The sequence below is a fragment of the Drosophila mojavensis genome, unplaced genomic scaffold, assembly GCF_018153725.1.
Source record: "Drosophila mojavensis isolate 15081-1352.22 unplaced genomic scaffold, ASM1815372v1 contig_72, whole genome shotgun sequence".
NCBI classification, from domain to species: Eukaryota; Metazoa; Arthropoda; class Insecta; order Diptera; family Drosophilidae; genus Drosophila; species Drosophila mojavensis.
The window spans coordinates 3,323,078-3,345,247 of NW_025318897.1; the positions used below are offsets into that span (position 1 = coordinate 3,323,078).

General features: G+C 36.5%; 1 protein-coding gene across 5 annotated transcripts in view; it reads right to left on the reverse strand.

Moving 5' to 3' along the window:
* The window catches only part of LOC6585871 (b(0,+)-type amino acid transporter 1), an 88,375-nt gene that overhangs the window by 47,849 nt on the left and 18,356 nt on the right, over nt 1-22,170 (reverse strand). The window contains exon 1 of one of the 5 annotated variants that reach the window (XM_032732922.2): nt 12,768-12,963. The exons of 3 other annotated variants lie outside the window; for them this stretch is intronic. In XM_032732922.2, coding sequence (XP_032588813.1) covers nt 12,768-12,840 — 73 coding nt within the window. In that variant the 5' untranslated portion in view covers nt 12,841-12,963. Of the gene's footprint in view, nt 1-12,767; nt 12,964-22,170 lie in introns of those variants that run through there. One more of the 5 variants, XM_044009330.1, reaches the window with a different exon arrangement.

Genomic DNA, 22,170 nt, shown 5'->3' on the forward strand with positions numbered 1-22,170 from the left:
TAACTGCTGTCTAGATTTAAGCATCCTAACCCGATGCTCTGGCAAGGAAGTATTGATATATATTGCCCTGATATACATTGCCCCTACTAATCTCACTAACTGCTTCACGCATTAATTTTGAAATTCCTCTCTGGGACTTGTTAATATAATTAACGACGTAACTGCAGCAAGCATAGGGATCTAATATGAACTGAATATCTATATTGGCTCGCTGCAGTTGGAGAAGATGTTTATTGTAAGCGTTAAGCTTAATTGCAGCGAATGATCGCTTTAAATATATCTTCGGCTTCTTGATGCTAGACCTAAGTGCATTAATATAGCACTCATAACTAAGGTTAAGTTGATCGTGGGACAAAAAACTATTAAAATTATTTAGAGACTCTATGGTTTCACGATCAAACGAATGCTCCAAGAAGCTCTGAATTTTTTGAAAATTCCTACGATGCTCATCTAAATTTTGAGCATCCTCTTCAAAAGGAAACAAAATTTCTGTTTGGGGCATAGGGGGGTATGGAATACCGAATCTACAAATTTTGTGTGCCCTAACTTCTCGCCTACATGAGTGGCCGTGATTGTGGATTTGGTACTCCAAATATGGAGCCACATCCGGGCAATCAGTATCAGTTGTGATAAACTGATCAATAAACGACTTTACTCTAGGAATGCTTGACTCATCAGATGAATCAAACTTGGGGGCATCTTTCAGCCAAAACATGCCGTGAATATGGGGGGAGCCTCTCTGCTGGAACTCAACTCTCCAATAATACTTTAAAACAAAATGCCTACCAAAAACACCATTTTCCTTCTTCATTAGCTTCAAAATCTGTCTATAGCGAAAGTCAAAATATCTAGCACAAGTCACAGGATCGGCTCTAATAAGACGGGCTTTATCGTTAAAACTTAAGCAGCCTGCTGCATCTTCTGAAATTTCTGCTTTGTCTACATTTCTAGAAAGTATTACTAATAGCTCCGTCCACCTAGTTTCTGCTGCCGAAAATGTGATAAAAAAGGTCGGAAGACCAAACTGCCTGATCATAGCCATTACTTTCTTTTTCTCTGCTTCCCAGTGGGCAGGCGAAGTCCTAATGCCTTTTAAAACTCTATAGCCATCATCGTGGCGAACTAATTGATCTATATGTTCTTCATTAAGAGCGTTAGCTGCAGTGATACCGTGAGTGGCGCTGTGCTTACGTAAGCAAATAGAAGTATTGTTTCTAATATTAATCATTTCTAACTTCTTATAGTTAAGAAATAATTTGTCTGTTCTACAACCTCTTCTATCAAAATTCCTAAGCTCTGATCTAACAATGGTTGTAAAACTTTCCTTACATTTCCTTTTTACGCCTGCAAAGATAGTTGGGAAGGCCAGCTCCTCTGAATCGCAATCTTCGATCATATCTAATGGACGCTGACCTTTTCCTGGAGCTATAACTATTCTTTGCATCGCAATATTTTCTACAGGGACATTTTCTAAAAGTGTTTCCTGACCTCCTGGGTTGATATCTTCTGACTCTCTACTGTTCTGCTCGTTTGTTGAGGCTTGAGCAGATCTTTGTACTAATTCTGATACTAAGTCCCTGTCTTCAGCTGATGCAACGAATGGAATTTCGTCAGACGAAAAGGAAGACAGCCACTGTTCATTAACAGTAACCTGGTGCTTCCTGTAAAGCTCAGTATCGACTGAAAATCGAATTGCATCAGCTACTTTTGATGGCCTAATGGTTTCAGTCATGAAATCATGACTGTATTCCATCCTACGCTTCAGGTGAATCTGTACTACCTCAGCTTCGCTAAACGCCCTTGGAAGGGACGTTACAACATTGGCCACATGAATAGGTACATTGACCACAGCTCCTTTTATAGCATTTTGGCGACCATATCCTAAAGACTTAATTATCATAAAAGGAAGGCGTGGTGAGATAAGCCTTTCCTCAAGCGGCGTTAAGCCCTTTAAGCTATCAGGAAGCTCTGGAAAGTCTAAGCCATTTGTAATGGAAGCTTTAGGTTTTTTACCTAACTTGATACTATAACTACATGTCTTGCAAAAGTTATATTTATCGTTTTCGGTTGGAAAACGAGATGAAAGATATAAAATATCTGAAGCAACTTCTGTACTACACTTGCTTTCAATAGCCTCTCGAGAAATTTTTTCTACTTGGTGTGAAAACCATAAACCTTTGCAACAAATGCAGACCTGATCAGGTCCCTGTTTCACTGTACTATTAAAAGCTGTTATGAGATCCTGAAGAGTAATACTATTATTTTGAGATCTACTTGCTGTAAAGGCATTAGAGCGTTCTATCCTGTTCCTAGCTGCGTTACGCCTATTCTCAGCTATTCTATTATTCACATTGTTGCGGTATTGGCTAACTCGCTGTGATACGTTTCTATTAGCGTCAAAAGCTTCCTGTCGTGCTTGAATGCGAGCACTTCGCCTTGCACTAGTATTTCGTGCTTGTTCAATGATCCTACGAATTGGATCATCCCTAACCTGCGATCTTTGGCTTCTATCTCTTGCCCTTTCTAAAAGGCGCTGTCCAATGTCATTCCTACGGTGAGCTCGCCGTAGAGTGTCTCTTTCTTGTTCGTCTGCCCTATATACTGGGTCTTGTCTGCGTCTTGACCGACGCGAAGTGTCAGCCAATTGTTCCTGTTGCCTAACGGGAGAATTGGCTCGTCGAATAGCATGGTCTACTGTGTTCTGTTCTTGTTCGTTCGCCCGGTAGATTGGGTCTTGTCTGCGTCTTGACCGACGCGAAGTGTCAGCCAATTGCTCCAGTCGCCTAACGGGAGAATTGGCTCGCCGAATCGCATGGTCTATTGTGTTCTGTTCCTGTTCGTTTGCCCGGTAGATCGGGTCTTGTCTGCGTTGCGAGCGACGCGAAGTATCTAACTCTAACTGTCTAGTCTGAGAGCTTGAGCGCAAATTAGCTCGAAAAAGAGTATTTTGGCTTCGATCAGAAAGTCTATTTAATATATTGTTCCTGTGAACTTGATTCCTCTGTCTATTTCTATTTCTTTCACTTTGACTGTATTCTTCATTTTCCCTACGCTCACGTAGAGACTCTAAATTAAGAGTCCTTTCCTGCTCCGAATATTCAGGATTGGACCTATTTAACAAATTTCTATTTCGTTGTCTCTGAGACCTAGTTGAAGCAGAAATTCTCTTTGTTCTAGGCATTTTTATATTTTTTTATAAATAATAAATATATATATATATACTTTAAAAATTAAGTTACTTATAAATGATACTAATTATTTTCAATGCATATACAATAATAATATATATATATATTATTATTTATATATATGAAAACAATATTATATATTAAAATGTAGATATATGGTTATGTATATGTATATATTTTAAAAATAATAATAATAATATATATATATATAATAGAAAATAATATTAGATAAATATAAATTAATTATTTTAATATGATTAAAAGTCTTTAAAAAGACTGAGATAATTATATTATTAACTTGCCGAGATCAGAGTTGAATAACACGCGCCACTAATGAATCACGCAAAAGTCTCTTCTCTAAAGCACGCACACAAGGTTCATATGCAGTCAATATGTATATATTTATGCACATTAACATACACTCAGCCGTTACGCGGCGTCCGTTACACTCTCACACAAAGTATATGTATATATATACAAATGAAAATGTGTAAATATATTCACTAACACATACATAAAATTTCGGCCGTTTGCTACGCGCCAAGCAGACAGCATTCACACCGACACGTCTTCGATTGCCGAAAAACTTCTAGCGAAATCGGTTAACTAATTCTTTTGCCAAAAACACGATCTTTTCTATATACCCGCCGTTTATTGTCACTCTTAACTGATCAGCAAAGTTAATTAATACAATGAACTCTTTAAATTATTATTATTTGTAAATAGATAACAAAAACGATAATTAACGCAAATAGATAGCTCGCAATAATTTGTTCTGCAATGGCAATCGTAGGCTACAGATTAATCGTTTTACAGTTTTAGTGTTGGACAGTGCCAAAAATCAATAAAACATATGTTTTTTATGTAAATGAACCCACAAAAGTAAAAAATAAACAGTCAGCCGATTAGATTTACAACTAATTTCATGCTTATTTTGTCGTCATATATAATAATTACGGACTTATTTTTTATTAGGGCTCAAAAAACAAAAATAAATAAAATTTTTAAAAAGCGCGCCGATTACATCAAATCAGCGCTAAAAAGGCTCATTTGAATAGTGATGATAGATATGTATATATTAGAACATATACACATGCATATGCAAGGGTGTGTGTGTAGCGCTTGAAATTTCTTGTAAAAGCCGAAGTCATATGTGTACAATATACACATGCATACATATGTATGTGGATACAAGAATTTGCAGTGGAAGACAATGTTTTGTATATGTATGTACATATGCATTTATATGTAAAGCAAATTGTAGCACACAATGTGTACATACATACATATGTATGTATGTGTTGCCAAAACAAAAGTAATAGATGACATGACGCTCTTCTACTAGTTGTTATAGGGAACATTATATTTAATGAAAATTAGTTTTGATTTAATAACAAAAATATTTCTTTCTGCTTACACATAAAAGAGCGGTTTCAGCTGATTATTTAAAAATTTCGCTCGGCCGCGGGGTTTGAACTCGGAGCCCAATGCATAATAGCTCAACCATATGAACCACTAGACCACCGGTATATAAAAATAATAACTGCATATATAATACTAAAGTAAAAGCTGAAAATTAAGCACTATTGAAATGCGATTACAATTTATTAAATTCTATATGTAAAGAGCGCATAAAAAACTGCGTAAGCGTTGCCCATTTTTCAAGCGTTTAATTTATTTACTTCAATGACTTTGACTTTATATCTGTTGGCTTTATATCTGTTAATTTAGTAAAAATAAAAGTCTAAAATATTTAATAAATTTCTTCATTTAGCTGCTATCCAAAATGTTGATTTGCATAAAAAAAAAAATTTCAAATTTGCCAAGGAAAACCAGAGCTGGATTCGAACCCATGGTTCATGGTCCCGCGTATCAGATTTCTAATAAGAGCACCACAACCCTACGAAGAATTCTTGTAGCGAAATTGAAATTAGTTGACTGCTACAGCGCCATAAATAAATATTTTGAAATAAAGAAATTAACATGAACTGCGCGCTCTGGATTCGATCCTCACACTTCTCGATTGATCGTCATGCAGCTAACACACTACGCCACCTCACTTCAAAAAGCTCTGTTAGCAAAACTCAAATAGATTCACTGCTGCAGCGCCATCTATCAAAACTAAACGAAACTAACAGCTGATGTGATTCTAAGAATGTTCTAGAAGAAATTTGAGTGTATGTGTGCACACGTATACGATATTGTTGTAGCTGCTGCACGTGCGTTTGTTAATTGGCCAAATATTTGATGATTTTTAATTAATTTTTGACTGAATGGAATTTAATGAAACTTTCAGCATATGATCTACATATTATATTGAATATTTGAGAAATTTAAAAAAATTAAAAATCATTCACGATCAGCTGTAGTGGCATCTGACTTGAACTTGAATGTTTTTATTCGATAAAAACGGGATGATTTATCGAATTTTAAAAGCGAACTCGACATCCGTGCTGTATATACGGTCATTTTAAAAATTGAAGTCTCTAGCTCTTATATCTTCGGAAATCGACGCGTTCAAACATACGGACAGACGGACAGACGGACAGACAGACAGACAGACATACGGACAGGGCCAAATCGACTCAGCTCGTCACCCTGATCAAGAATATATATACTTTGTGGGGTCTGCCACGCCTCCTTCTGCCTGTTACATACATTTCCTAGGTCCGTGTATAGCACGCGCATATCGAGTTTTGCTTTAAATATCGATAAATTGCTCCGTTATTTTGTTAAAAATATTATCGAAAACCAGTAATAAATTTATATCTCCTACATCTTTAAAGTTAGAGTCTCCAAATTTTGTATGTATACTTATATCACTGACCAAAGAACACATAGATGAGACATGTAGAACAAACTTTTTCACCATCGAAAAAATGTGCATTAGGGACTACTCACCTTCGTAGTTGCTCGGCTCCGTCTCTTACGGCTCGAGCAGTGAAAATACAACACTACAAAGTCAGTTCGTTGCGAGCGCTCAAACGAAATGGTCCCATTCTTATATGAAGCAATACTATGCGCTATTTGTCCTACTCTCTCTCTCACTCTATCTCTCTCTTTAGTCTCTCAAATCACCGAACTCAGCAGCGCACAAAAATTGAATTTTGTTCGCGATGATCCCAGCTCTTTCCCTTTGAAGTGAAGGGTATACCTAATCATAAAAGCGTTTGTCACGCTCATGCAAACAAAATGTAAGCGTTTGTATGGTTATTCGTGAGAAGGGTATGAAAGCGTTGATACTCATGGAAATGCTTTCGCGACGAGTGTGCACACAGACACACACACTTGCAGTCTCTGGGCTTTACAATTTGCACAGGCTGTTGTGCACAGAAAGAATACATTTTCGCGACGAGCATGCACACACATCCTTGCTACGTGTATGTGCTTTTGTGTGCGTGCGTCGCGAAACTCAATTCTTTCTCAGTATTTTCGTCTATTATCAGCCCAAAAGTTGCCGTTGGTCTGCCTTGTGAAGTGAGCACATGCATACATACATTTGTGTATGTGTATGCTTGTATGGGATGGCAAGCTAATTGTCTCTGGATTTAGTCGTTTGTAAATTTTGTATTATTTGAATCGTAGGGTGACTATCAAATGGGCCATTATGACTTAATTAGAAATTTTTGACAATAATGAGTAACGCTTGAGTATAATATGACATGTGTATTTCATATATTGCAAAGCATTTAATAAAGTTAGTAGTGTTTTACGATAATTTTTTCGGTTAAAAATGTGTATAAAATAATTTTAATTATATATAATTATTTATATAAACACATTTATAAACATGATTAGCAATAATAATATATAAATGTACTTATGTACATATGTATGTATGTTCATACATAGTACATCTGTGTAAAGTGGTTATGACAGTCCGTAAGACCGACCAAATGCAAATGCTGGGCTTTAAAATTGCTACAAGCAGCAAGAGTAACGCACGCAGGTCACAAATACTCATACATGTAGCAAGGGACTACAAGTGTGTGTGTACTTGCCCGTCGCGTATATATTGTTTATTATCATATTGTTTACGCGTATCAACGCTTTCATACCCTTCTCACGAATAACCATACAAACGCTTACATTTTGTTTGCATGAGCGTGACAAACGCTTTTATGATTAGGTATACCCTTCACTTCAAAGGGAAAGAGCTGGGATCATCGCGAACAAAATTCAATTTTTGTGCGCTGCTGAGTTCGGTGATTTGAGAGACTAAAGAGAGAGATAGAGTGAGAGAGAGAGTAGGACAAATAGCGCATAGTATTGCTTCATATAAGAATGGGACCATTTCGTTTGAGCGCTCGCAACGAACTGACTTTGTAGTGTTGTATTTTCACTGCTCGAGCCGTAAGAGACGGAGCCGAGCAACTACGAAGGTGAGTAGTCCCTAATGCACATTTTTTCGATGGTGAAAAAGTTTGTTCTACATGTCTCATCTATGTGTTCTTTGGTCAGTGCTTATATGCATTTTATACATTTTCGGTTTTTGTCAAAATTTACCCCCCACCCCTAATTCACCCCCTCACACTCACATTTGTAAAAGGCGTATTTCAAATACTAGAGGTTTGTGTTTTGGCAAATACATACATATCCATGATATAATCATAATCTGAAAGTTTCATGAAGAAACTACATCCACAAGAAAAGTTATTGAGCAATTAAGTTCCCTTAGTAAGCCACCACTGCAGCCAATGCGTGTTTATGCGTGCGTGCGTATCTCTGTGTGTGCGCGTGTATGTGTGTGTGTGTATGATGTGTGTGTATATGCCTGTGTGTGTATGCGCGTGTGTGTGTGTGTGTTTTGTGTAAGCAGAAAGACGCGAATAATGATTGAAACAGCTATTGCTCGAAGGGTTCAGGGGATCTCGTAGTTGGGCACTCTCGACTAGAGCTTTCTTACTTGTTTTACTATTTATAGACTTGCCCGTTCGATGCGTAGAGGTGGTGGGGTGTTAATTGCTGTTAAATCCACTATCCTCTCTGAACTGTTTACCATTTCGTCCCTTCATGATGCGGAGATCATAGGGGTTAAATTAACTCTCCAATCATGCTCATTATTTATCACATGATCTTATATTCCTCCCTCTTCTGATGTGCAAGTTTATGCTCAACATAAAACTTGTATTAAAGAAATTTATGAGCATGTAAATTATAGAGACTTGTTTCTTGTGTTGGGAGATTTTAATATTCCTAACACTTCTTGGTCATCAACTTGTAATGCAAATTACTTTATTCCGACAATTGATCACTACCTTTTTGATGATTGTTTAACCTGTCTATGTTTCAAATGAACTCCTTTTCAAATCATCTAAATCGCACTCTAGATCTTGTGTTTGTTAATCATGAATCATGATTCGCTCATTAATGTCGTGATATGAACTCCTTTCTGCTTACCAGAGGATATACATCACCCCACTTTAGAGGTTTTATTAACTGTTGATAATCCTCTCACTAATACTCCTTTGCCTTCTAAACTTAATCGTTGTTATCGTAAATGCAATTTTATTTTGCTTAATGAATTAATTAATTCAACAGACTTATCTATTTTATATGAGTCGGTTGATAGTAATTTGGCCGCATCCTTTTTTTTATATCACCTTAAACTCTATTCTGGATGTTTGTGTCCCTCTCTGCCGTATTTCGCCAGTTTGAAATAAGTTTACCGAGACTCTTTCGACCTTAAGAAACATTAGAACTAAATGTATTAAAAATTATAAAACGTCTGGTTCAAGTGTTAACTGGTCTAAATTTTCCATTGCCAAGTCAAATTTCAATCTTTTAAATTCTAGTTGCTATGAGAATAATCTTATACGTTGCAAACGTCAGTTTTCTTGAGATCCTAAACAATTTTACTCATTTATAAACTTGAAGCGTAAATCTTCTGGTTTGCCGTCCTTATTTGTCCTTGGTGGTGAAAAAACTTGAAATGACCAGGATTCCTCTGATCTATTTTCAGATTTTTTTCAAACCTCTTATTCTTCTGCTGATCTCTACAGCAACTCATATCCATATTCACTTCCTGATTATGGTTCTATTAATGCTCCTAAGGTCACTGCAGCCCCTCTGGCTGCAACCATTAGGACGGTGAAATCATCTTTCTCTCCTGGTGCCGATAATTTCTCTTCAGTCACCATTACTAAAATCGTTTAATTTGTCTTTGGAAACTTGTGTGTTCCCTTCAATTTGGAAAGAATCTTTCATTATTCCCCTTTATAAAAAAGGTAGTAGATCTGATATCTCCAATTATAGAGGTATTGCGAAATTATCTGCTATTCCGAAGTTATTTGAAAAAGTTATAACATCGGCCTTACAACATTTTTGCAAATCGATTATTCAACCATCTCCACACGGTTTTGCTCAAAATCGATCAACGTCCTCTAATTTACTAGAATTTACTTCTCTTGACGATAACAGTTTTTCTAAACAAATGCAAACTGACTTTATACTGACTTCAGTAAAGCATATGACTCAGTACATCATCAGATATTTATTCTAAAGCTTGAACGAATTTCACTTTATATCTTATCTTCACTATAGTTTCGACCGCCGTATGGAGCTCCTGGTGGCATTTTATACCCCAGGCCATGCCTCTTGTGGTAACGGGGCCTGTTCGGCTCTGGAGCGGGGCCTTTCTGTTGCTCGTGCCCATAAAAACGGTAAAGTGGCGTGATCTGGCTGACGCCACTTTCCCGCCAAATTGCGTGGCAGCCCCCCATTGGCCGAAGTACCGTTGTTGCCATGCGGGTGAAAATGTCCACTGCTATCACCCGGCCCGAAAGGCACCTCGGCTAACGGTCATCGATGATCGTCGTGCGTGCGACGCGAACCCATTGCTGAATCTGTAGGACCGAAAGAGACCGCCTCTAACAGGACTTTGACCCCCTTTCCAGTGCGAGGGTCGCTCCTACAGTATTCGCGTCGCTGTGTGGAGCAACATGTATATGCACGTGTATGCATATAAACGAACAGCAAATACGTACGTTCATATACATTAATACGTGCATACTTATATTGCTCCTCACATTGTATATAATTATAATTATAAATTTTATTCAAATTTCAACCGAAAAAATTTTATCGGGGTACACTAATAAGTTTATTAAATGCTTTGCAATATATTGCCTAGTGGACTATAAAAACTTCAAATGGAAATGAAATACACATGTCGAAATGATCTTTATTGCGAAAATTACTGATTAAGTCATAAAGGCTTATTTGACAGTCACTCTACAATTCAAACCATACAAAGTTGACAAACTACTGAATCGCCAGACAATTATCATCCCATCTCATACATACATATGTACACATATGTATGCAAATGTATGTGCTTACTCAAAGGCCAATCAACGGTCAATTTTGGACATTACAATTTGCTCAGGCAGAAAGAGTTACGCACACAAGCCACAAATGCTCACATATGTTTCCAGAGACAGCAAGTGTGTGTGTGCTTGCCCGTCACGAAACCTTATTCTTTATGCGCATCAACGCATTCATAACCTTCCCACGAATAGCCATCGAAACGCTTACATTATGTTAGCATGAGCGTGAACAAACGCTTTTATGATTTCGGTATACCCTTCACTCAAAAGGAAAGAGCTGGTATCGTCGCGAATAATTTTCAATTTTTGTGCGCTGCTGCTATTTGAGAGACCATAGAGAGAGCATAAAGAGAGGGAGAGAGTGAGTAAGGGAAAAAGAGCGCATAACCGTACTTCGTTTGGGAACGTGTGCATTTCGTGGCAGCGGTCGCAGCGCACTGATTTTGACGTGCCTTTTTTTCACTGCTTGACCCTCAAAAGACCGAGCCGAGAAAATACGAAGTTGTCCGGTCTCTTCAGCGCATTTTTTCGTCGTTGAAAAAATTTGGTCTAGATGTCTAGTCTATGTGTTCCCTGGTTAATGGTACTGATCACTGATAAATGCATACATATATACCTTTCTAACCGAGTCTTTTTATGCAGAAATTTGTTGTCACATTTAATATTTAGTATGATATCCATTATATTTAAGCATATCTTTAGGTAAGATATTGAAGATATCGATGTTTTGTGACTTGGCAGTCTACCTGGCAAAAATGATCCTAAGCATAAGGCCCACAAAATCGAGTCGTGTCTATTGTTTAGTTACCCAAAACTTTTGGAAAAATCCTTACCAACCCCCAGACCTGACCTCTATATGAATTATTTGGTAAACTTGTAGTGCGTATGGTATACACGAGAATGCATGCCAAATTTCAAGTCTCTAGCTCTTATATCTTCTGAGATACATACATTTTTAAAATTTTCTGTTTTATACCCTGAACCTATTTTCAATGGGAAATCAGGGTATAATGGTTTTGTTGAAATGTATGTAACACGCAGAAGGAGGCGTGGCAGACCCCACAAAGTATATATATTCTTGACCAGGGCGACGAGCAGAGTTGATTTAGACCTGTCCGTCTGTCAGTATGTTTGAACACGTCGATTTCAGAAGATATGAGAGCAATTTTTTATACTCATTCACGAAAGTGAATTAGTATATTAGTTTTGTGCAATGCCCGTCTTGCTCCCTGTCCGTCTGTCCGTATGAACGCAATCTATTTCGGCGCTATTGAAGCTTGACATGAAATTTTGAACTCATACTTGTGTATATCTCCGATTTATAGTGTTAAAATTTTCCCGATCCGCTCACTAGGGGCGTGGCAAATCGGAATATGCTTCTTCCGATATGCCAGGAAAATCGGACCTGAAGATATAGTGATTTTTTAAATTCTGTTATATTTTGGACACTATTGATGCCAGAGACATCACATTTTGTTCTTATTATTGAGACACTATGCTATGAAATATGATAATTCGAGTTTTCTCTATTTTATTATAATTAATAAATTGAATATATTGAAAATCATTTCTAATGCTATTATTTATGTAAAATTACTAAACAATTAAAAAAAAAAAAAAAAAAAAAGAATGGTGGAAAAAATGTCTCATTCGACACGTCACCTTCGAAAAATAAAAAAAACTACTTAATTTTTTTGAATCAAATAAAAAACATTGTAAAAATGTGCCAATTTCTAATAATTTAAAATTATTCGTAATTAATTAATAATTAATAATTTGTCACTTAAGGTTTCGTTAAAATCTCAGGATAAACTGTTCTTTAAAAAAACGACTTAATTTTTTTTGGAGCCTGCCTCTTGGTTTTTTGTGATTATCTTTAAAACTAACATTTGCTTAAAATAAGATTTAGTACCAATTATAGAGCTAATCAAGAGCTCAAGGAGTCACTGTTCGTAAAAATAATAAAAGAATGTTTGGAATTCGTTTTTTTTTTAACTCAAAAACGTACGAACGTCACATTCGCCACTAGAAAATTGTCCATATATTAAATATGTTCGTATGACAACAGATAATAAATCAAATAATTCTTCGCTTCACAAGTACACGCTTCATAGCCACGCGCCGTATAACAGTGCAGTTGACGCAATGGTTGCGCTTTGGCGTTTAGGAAATTTTTGGATATATATATATATCACGAATTGTGTGCATCATTAAATTTCTGAAATTTCACTAAACCCTTTCGCTTACCTACCTCTACTATCAGTCGAATTATTGTTGATTGCGTTTTTTTGCAAGCAAAATAGTTGCGAAATTTTATCGCGCATGGCATGGACGGATAAAAAGTAGCCAAAATTATTTCGTCACGAATTTTTGCTCTCAGCAAAGAATATTTCGAGCAAATGGTGTCAAACGGCCAGAGCGCGTGCTATATGGTCGATTAATCAATGGCAACTATTGGAATCGTTTTCTGGCGTCTCATCAAATACCACACAATAAACTCACGATGTGATTGCGTCGAATGTTGCAATGTGGAGATCTCTCGGGTACACCAAACGCTCTCCTGTTTACTTATACTTGAGCTATATTTACAATGTTCCGCAGTCCGAGTTCTCTTTCGTTTATTTATTTCATTGTGTGCCTAAAATAAAAATCTTGTGATTTTTCGCTTTGCTTGTTGTTTTCGACAGCGTTTGCAAAGAGCCTCATATTCTTTATAGAATTTCTTGTCGCTATACAGAAATATATCCATTAAAGCAAAAATTAACATACTTTTTAAATATATTTTGTGTCTGTATTCTGATGCTATTAATAAGAGCGATCTGCGTGCACGTTAACGAAAATACGAATTATAAATTTATATTTTTGTTCACGAGGTGAAAAGATTATTTGTGTTTGGCGCAATATCGAATATGAATATATTTTATGGATATTAAAGTTGAACAATTAAAGAATTTAGCCTAAGCTTGGGAAAACTTTTGGCTCTCAATAATAGACGTGGTATGGCTTTGACTGATCTATAAACTAAAAGACGTCTAAGCTGCACACCATTTTAAAGCTGAGTAAACTGGAAGTACTATATCTCCACACATTTATATTAATGGACAGTTTGTAAATCCTATTAGATATTAATGGTAAATTAGTAAAGACTTTTAATAAAATAAGATATTTTTAGCGATGAAACAATACCTGAGCAGAAATTTTCTTACGTATACAGTAAATTTAATATTTGGTTTTTTAATTTTCAACTCAAACGCCTATAAAACATAACATAACAGACGGACAGATAGACAGACGGACAGGGCCAAATCGACTCAGCTCGTCGCCCTGACTTTGTGTGACTTTGTGCCACGCCTCCTTCTGCCTGTTACATACATTTCAACAAAACCATTATACCCTGATTTCCCATTGAAAATGGGTTCAGGGTATAAAAACATGTTAATAGAAATCTCCGGTCATTGTGCAACAGAAAAAAAATGGGTCGTCTTAAGAGTGTTTACGAGAGCGCTGGCCCTCGCCTGAAAAGGAAATTAGCTGCTGAGCTTTCAGATCAGAATAACAACTCAACTGCTTTACTTATACATGCTGCTACAGTTTCTGCTAAAAAATCAAAAGAAAAAGATTAATTGGATGTTTTGAAAGCTGCTGGGAGTAGTGAAAATCTAAATGAGATAAAAAGTAAACTTTATAGAGAAGAGCAGCTGACAATGCACTTGCCTTTTTATTGGAAAATGGATTCACAAACAGTCAGTATATAAATATACAACGAAATGCAAAAATGCAGGGTTGTGATATATATCCAACATATCCGGTGGTACTTAATTCGAAATTAAAACTCCGGCCAAAAGTAATTGAATATTATGAAAATAAAGCGTATGTTTCATTGCAAAATTTTTTGGACCATACATCTTATCGTATTCTGGAAATGCAACATGAAGTCCTGGAAATACTTCCTAACTTGGTACATTGCATACTAATTTTTATACCCTGAACCCATTTTCAATGGGAAATCAGGGTATAATGGTTTTGTTGAAATGTATGTAACAGGCAGAAGGAGGCGTGGCAGACCCCACAAAGTATATATATTCTTGATCAGGGCGACAAGCTGAGTTGATTTGGCCCTGTCCGTCTGTCTGTCCGTCCGTCCGTCTGTCCGTATGTATGAACGCGTCGATTTCAGAAGATATAAGAGCTAGAGACTTCAATTTTTTTTTTTTAATGTTCGTAATTACAGCGCGCATATCAAGTTTATCATTAAAAATCGATAACTCATCCCGATCTTTTTTATCGATAAAAAACCTTATCGAAAACCAGTTATAAAATTATATCTTCTACACCTTTATTGCTAGTCTCCAAATTTTTAATGTATGCCTATATGCAATTTATACAATTTCGGTTTTTGTTAAAATTTACCCCCCACCTCTAAATTCACCCCCTCACCCTCACTTTTGTAAAAAGCGTATTTCAAATACTAGAGACTTGTGCTTTGGCAATTACATGCATATCCATGTCATAATCATAATCTGAAAGTTTCATGATGATCGTACGTCCACAAAAAAGTTATTAAGCAATTAAGTTCTCATAGTAAGCGCTCACTGCCGCCCATGCGTGTTTATGCTTGTGTGTGTGTATATGTATGTAATTGTTTGTGTAGTGTGTGTGTGTGTGTGTGTGTGTGTGTGTATGTGTGTATGTATGTGTGTGTATGTGTATGTATGCCTGTGTGTGCGTGCGTGCGTGCGCGTGTGTGTGTGTGTGTGCGTGTTTCTTGTGTAAGCTGTAAGACGCGAAAAATTATTGAAATAGCTATTGCTCCAAGGGTTCAGGGGATCTCGTAGTCGAGTAGTCTCGACTAGAGCTTTCTTACTTGTTAGCTATGGATTTGATGGTTTGTCCGGCCAGAGTGTATATAAACAGCGTTTCAAAAACCACGATTGTTAATCGATTGATAGTTCACTGTTTATTACTACAATTGTCCCATTAAAAATAATAAATGACACGCAACAAATAATTTGGCTTAATAGGGCTCCGCAATCGGTTAGATTTTGTCGACCCTTAAAAATCGAATTCACCAAGGAAAATACTGAGCTCATATTAACAGAAAAAGACAATTTAGATGCCCAGATTCTCAATGTGCAAGTATTTTTGTATAAATTTAAAGAAAAATGTATATATGTGCAGTATACTATACACATGACACTGATAGATGGAAAAGTTCTAAATGTGTTGTCAGAAACCAACTCGTGTCAATCTTATCCAATCTGTGGAGCGACGCCAAAACAATTGCTGAACATCAAAGATATGAATTCGGAGGTTTTCATACCTAAATCACACGCCCTTCAATTTGGAGTCAGTCCATTACACGCTTGGATCCGCTTTTTCGAATTCGTGCTAAAAATCTCATATAGAATTGAATTCAAAAAGTGGCATGTCAGGAATGCCGACAAGATTAAATTAAAAACTAAAAGCTTAAATTATTACAGCTAAAAATGATGAAAAAAATGGGATTGAATGTGGACAAACCTCTTACAAATGGCAGTGGCAACTCCAATGATGGGAACACAGCGAGAAGAGCATTTTCCAATCCTGATTTATTGTCATCAATTCTTGATTTCGACTGTGACATTTTAAAAAGCTTTCAGACTATATTAATAACGATTAACTGCGAGTACAATATAGACTCCGAAAAGTTTAAAGCTTACTGTGCTAAAGTTTTTGTGGCATATCAGGAAAAGTATCCTTGGTACCCCATGTCGCCCACTGTTCACAAAGTTGTAGTACATAGGCAAGAAAATGTACTCGACTAGACAACATCACGGACGTCTTCAACAGATCCATAGATAGTTCTGATCCATTTTTATCTAGTATCTACTTAAAACAGCGACCAAACTCATTAAAAAGAAAAACGATGCCAAAAGAAGTAATATCTTTGTTATTAGCACCACATTTTAAAATGCAGTCCAGCAATACTGATCCAGAAGAAGATGAAGATTAATATTATGAAGAACAGGATGGACTTGAGGTTACTGCTTCAGAAGATGAGTATTTTGAGCTTCAAGAGAATTGACTATTTTTATACCCTGAACCCATTTTCAATGGGAAATCAGGGTTTAATGGTTTTGTTAAATGTATATAACAGGCAGAAGGAGGCGTGGCAGACCCCACAAAGTATATATATTCTTGATCAGGGTGACGAGCTAAGTCGATTTGGCCCTGTCCGTCCGTCCGTCTGTCTGTCCGTCCGTCCGTCCGTCCGTCCGTCCGTATGTATGAACGCGTCGATCTCAGAAGAAATAAGAGCTAGAGACTTAAAATTTTTTTCCAAGGTCCGTGTATATCACGCGCATATCAAGTTTTTCTCTATATATCCATAACTACTTCCGATATTTTATTACCGATTAAAAGCCTTATCGAAAGTTAGTTATTTAATTATATCTCCTACACCTTTAAAGCTAGAGCTTCCAAATTTTAAATGTAGACTTATATGTATTTTATATAATTTCGATTTTTGTTGTTTCATTAAGATTGTATGTCTGGAAATCAAATTATTCAACAATTAAATGCTTATAATGTTGCCCCCATTGCAGCGCAGCCCAAGCGCAGTCGCTGCTTACTGCGCAGTTAGCAGAGCGCGTTCTAATACGTGCGTGTGTATGCATGTGTGTCGAAAAGAAGTGCAGAGTGATTTGAATATCAGATTAGAGGGTTCAGGGTATCTCCTAGTCGAGCAGTCTCGACTGGAGCCTTCTTACTTGTTTATAATGACTTATGTAACATAACTTGTTTGTTTTAGATTTTTTTTAATATTCCTTAATTTTTGGAAGGACTGCGAAGGAGATAAATGAATGCATTTTTATAAAACGTTTTTTTTTTTAATTGTATATATGAATTTTTATAAAATTATGATTTTTAAAATTTTTAATTAAAATTTTTAATGCCACTTGTATTACAGCCATTTGAAAAAGTGCTCCAAATTCCTTAAAACTGAGTAGAACATTAAAAAAAACTTAAAAAATGTATACAAACCAAATTTCACTGCAATAGCTATAAATTTAGACTTTATGCCAAAATAAACGCAAAAACAAGTAAGAAAGCTCTAGTCGAGACTGCTCGACTACGAGATCCCCTGAACCCTTGGAGCAATAGATATTTCAATACTTTTTCGCGACTTTCAGCTTACACAAGAAACACGCACACACACACACACACACGCACGTACGCACACACAGGCATACATACACACACACACATACAGACACACATACACACACACACGCATACATACACAAACGCATACACACACACATATACACACACACATACACACACAAGCAACCACGCATAAACACGCATGGGCGGCAGTGAGCGCTTACTATGAGAACTTAATTGCTTAATAACTTTTTTGTGGACGTACGATCTTCATGAAACTTTCAGATTATGATTATGACATGGATATGCATGTAATTGCCAAAGCACAAGTCTCTAGTATTTGAAATAAGCTTTTTACAAAAGTGAGGGTGAGGGGGGTGAATTTAGAGGTGGGGGGTAAATTTTAACAAAAACCGAAATTGTATAAATTGCATATAGGCATACCTAAAAAAATTTTGAGACTCTAGCAATAAAGGTGTAGAAGATATAATTTTATAACTGGTTTTCGATAAGGTTTTTTATCGATAAAAAAAGATCGGGGTGAGTTATCGATTTTTAATGATAAACTTGATATGCGCGCTGTAATTACGAACATTTAAAAAAAAATTTGAAGTCTCTAGCTCTTATATCTTCTGAAATCGACGCGTTCATACATACGGACAGACGGACAGACGGACAGGGCCAAATCAACTCAGCTCGTCGCCCTGATCAAGAATATATATACTTTGTGGGGTCTGCCACGCCTCCTTCTGCCTGTTACATACATTTCAACAAAACCATTATACCCTGATTTCCCATTGAAAATGGGTTCAGGGTATAAAAAAAACACTGTGCTATGGGAACTTAACTGTTTAATAACTTTTCTTGTGGATGGACTATCTTCATGAAACTTTTATATTATGAATATAACATAGATATGCATGTATTTGCCAAAGCAAAAGTCCCTTGTATTTGAAATACGCCATACAAAAATAAGAGGGTGAGGGGGTGAATTAGGGGTGGGGGTAAATTTTTATAAAAATCGAAATTGTATAAAATACATATGAGTATACATATAAAGTTTGGAGTCTAGCTTTAAAGATGGAGTTTTTAATCAATAACAAAATAACGGGGCAAGTTATCGATACTTAAAGCAAAACTCGATATGCGCGTGCTATAAACGGACCTAGGAAAAAAAATTTCAAGTCTCTAGCTCTTATATCTTCTGAGATCGACGCGTTCAAACATACGGACAGACGGACGGACAGACAGACGGACGGACAGGCGGACAAGGCTATATCAACTCAGCTCGTCACCCTGATCAAGAATATATATACTTTATGGGGTCTGCTACGCCTCCTTTTGCATGTTACATACACTTAACAAAACCATTATACCCTGATTTCCCATTGAAAATGAGTTCTGGGTATAAAAATATCTCAGCAGAACATGCTATCATTGACTTTGAATGTTTTGGCTGTGGTTGACCTTTCTGGAGAAATGCCCATATCTCATTTAAATTAGTGCGAGTAAAGCCAAGAAATATTCAGGAATAAGTAGCTTTTGTATGAGTTGTTATGAGTACATAAATAGCTGTTTTGTGTCGGCTAATCTAGCAATAAGTAAGAAAGCTCTATTCGAGACTGCTACGAGATCCCCTAATCACTTTCAAGGAACTTATATTTCAATAATTCTTTGCGTCTTTCTACTTGGCCAGGAAAAGCACTCACAAACACATACATGCACGCATAAACACGCATGGCCTGCAGTGAGAGCCTACTATGCGAACTTGATTATTTAATAACTGTCCTTCCAAAAGGAGTCTGGTCCTTCGATGGGCCAGTGTATAATATATTATCAAATATATAGACTGCAACTTGCGGTCTCTTTGGAATTAACACAGAACGAAGCGAACTCCCGTGCTCGCGCTCACAACAACAAATATTTAACAGTGGCTCCTAATTAATAATTCACTACTTTAATTTCTTATATTAGATTTCAATACATTTCAATTCAATTACATGCAAGTGCCTTAACAATAACTTTTCTTGTTGATGGATTACCTTCATGCAATTTTTTGTAGTGATTTGTATAGCATTTGAAATACGTTTTTTTTTTTAATTTAAGGTGAGGGGTGGAGAGGGTGAATCTAGCTCCAAAGATGAAGCAGATATCATTTTATTACTAATTTCTAATGTTTTAATCGATAAAAAATAACGGGACAAGTTATCGAATTTTTGTGATAAATTCGACATATACGGCCATTAAAAAACAAGTAAGAAGACTCTAGTCGAGACTGCTCGACTAGGATATACCCTGAACCCTCTAATCTGATATTCTAATCAGTCTGCACTTCTTTTCGACACACATACATACACACGCACGTATTAGAACGCGCTCTGCTAACTGCGCAGTAAGCAGCGACTGCGCTTGGGCTGCGCTGTAGTGTGGGCAACATTATAAGAATTTATTTGTTGAATAATTTAATTTTTAGACGTACAATCTTAATGAAACTTTTAAACATTATCATATGGTGAATATGTATGTACATTCCAAAGCACAAGTCTCTAGTACTTGAAATACGCCTTGTACAAAGGTGAGGGTGAGGGGGTGGATATAGTGGTGGGGGGTAAATAATAATAAAAATTGAAATTATATAAAATACATATAAGTCTACATTTACAATTTGCAAGCTCTAGCTCTAAAGGTGTAGGAGATATAATTAAATAACTAGCTTTCGATAAGGTTTTTAATCGATAATAAAATATCGGGAGTAGTTATCGATATAAAAAGAAAAACTTGATATGCGCGTGATATACACGGACCTAGGAAAAAAATTTCAAGTCTCTAGCTCTTATATCTTCTGAGATCGACGCGTTCATACATACGGACGGACGGACGGACAGACAGACGGACAGGGCCAAATCGACTCAGCTCGTCGCCCTGATCAAGAATATATATACTTTGTGGGGTCTGCCACGCCTCCTTCTGCCTGTTACATACTTTTAACAAAACCATTATACCCTGATTTCCCATTTTCAATGGGTTCAGGGTATAAAAATCAAGTCTCTAGATCTTATATCTTCTGAGACACGACACGTTCATACAGACAGACAGACGGACAGTGCTAAATCGAATCAGCTCGTCGCCCTGAGCAAACTCTGCCCTGGGTCTGCTATGCCTCCTTCTACCTACTACATATATTTTAACAAAACCAGTATACCCTGATTTCCCATTTTCAATGTGCTCAGGGTATAAAAATTGAACGTAGCTAAAGCAATAATTAGGCTAAAGCATTGAATGATTTAAACTTATATATTATATTCTCTATTAACACAAAAGTAAAATATCAGCTAATACAAACACTATGAATTTTGCAATATCAAATTTATTGTAGAGCTCCACGTGTGTATAAAATTGTGTGAAAAAATTGTAAAATAAGTAGCTTGTAAGTAAAGTAACAATGCGCTAGATCGAGATTCCCTAAAATTTATACACTGAGCCCCGCTACATTTGGAATTTTAACTATACTCCATAGTTTATACAACGCATACATTTTTAAAATCGCACTGACAATAAAATAACATCTGAAAAAAAAAAATTAAACAAGTAAGAAAGCTCTAGTTGAGACTACTCGACTACGAGATCCCCTGAACCCTTGGAGTAATAGCTATTTCAATAATTTTTCGCGTCTTTCAGCTTACACAAGAAACACGCACACACACACGCACGCACGCACGCACACACAGGCATACATACATATACACACACATACATACACACATACACACACACACACACACATACACAAACAATTACATACATATACACACACAAGCATAAACACGCATGGGCGGCAGTGAGCGCTTACTATGAGAACTTAATTGCTTAATAACTTTTTTGTGGACGTACGATCTTCATGAAACTTTCAGATTATGATTATGACATGGATATGCATGTAATTGCCAAAGCACAAGTCTCTAGTATTTGAAATACGCTTTTTACAAAAGTGAGGGTGAGGGGGTGAATTTAAGGGTGGGGGGTAAATTTTAAGAAAAACCGAAATTGTATAAATTGCATATAGGCATACATTAAAAATTTGGAGACTCTAGCAATAAAGGTGTAGAAGATATAATTTTATAACTGGTTTTCGATAAGGGTTTTTATCGATAAAAAAATATCGAGATGAGTTATCGATTTTTAATGATAAACTTGATATGCGCGCTGTAATTACGGACATTTAAAAAAAAATTTGAAGTCTCTAGCTCTTATATCTTCTGAAATCGACGCGTTCATACATACGGACAGACGGACAGACGGACAGACGGACGGACGGACAGACGGACAGACAGACGGACAGGGCCAAATCAACTCAGCTCGTCGCCCTGATCAAGAATATATATACTTTGTGGGGTCTGCCACGCCTCCTTCTGCCTGTTACATACATTTCAACAAAACCATTATACCCTGATTTCCCATTGAAAATGGGTTCAGGGTATAAAAAGAACACGGTGGAAAGGTCTAGTCGA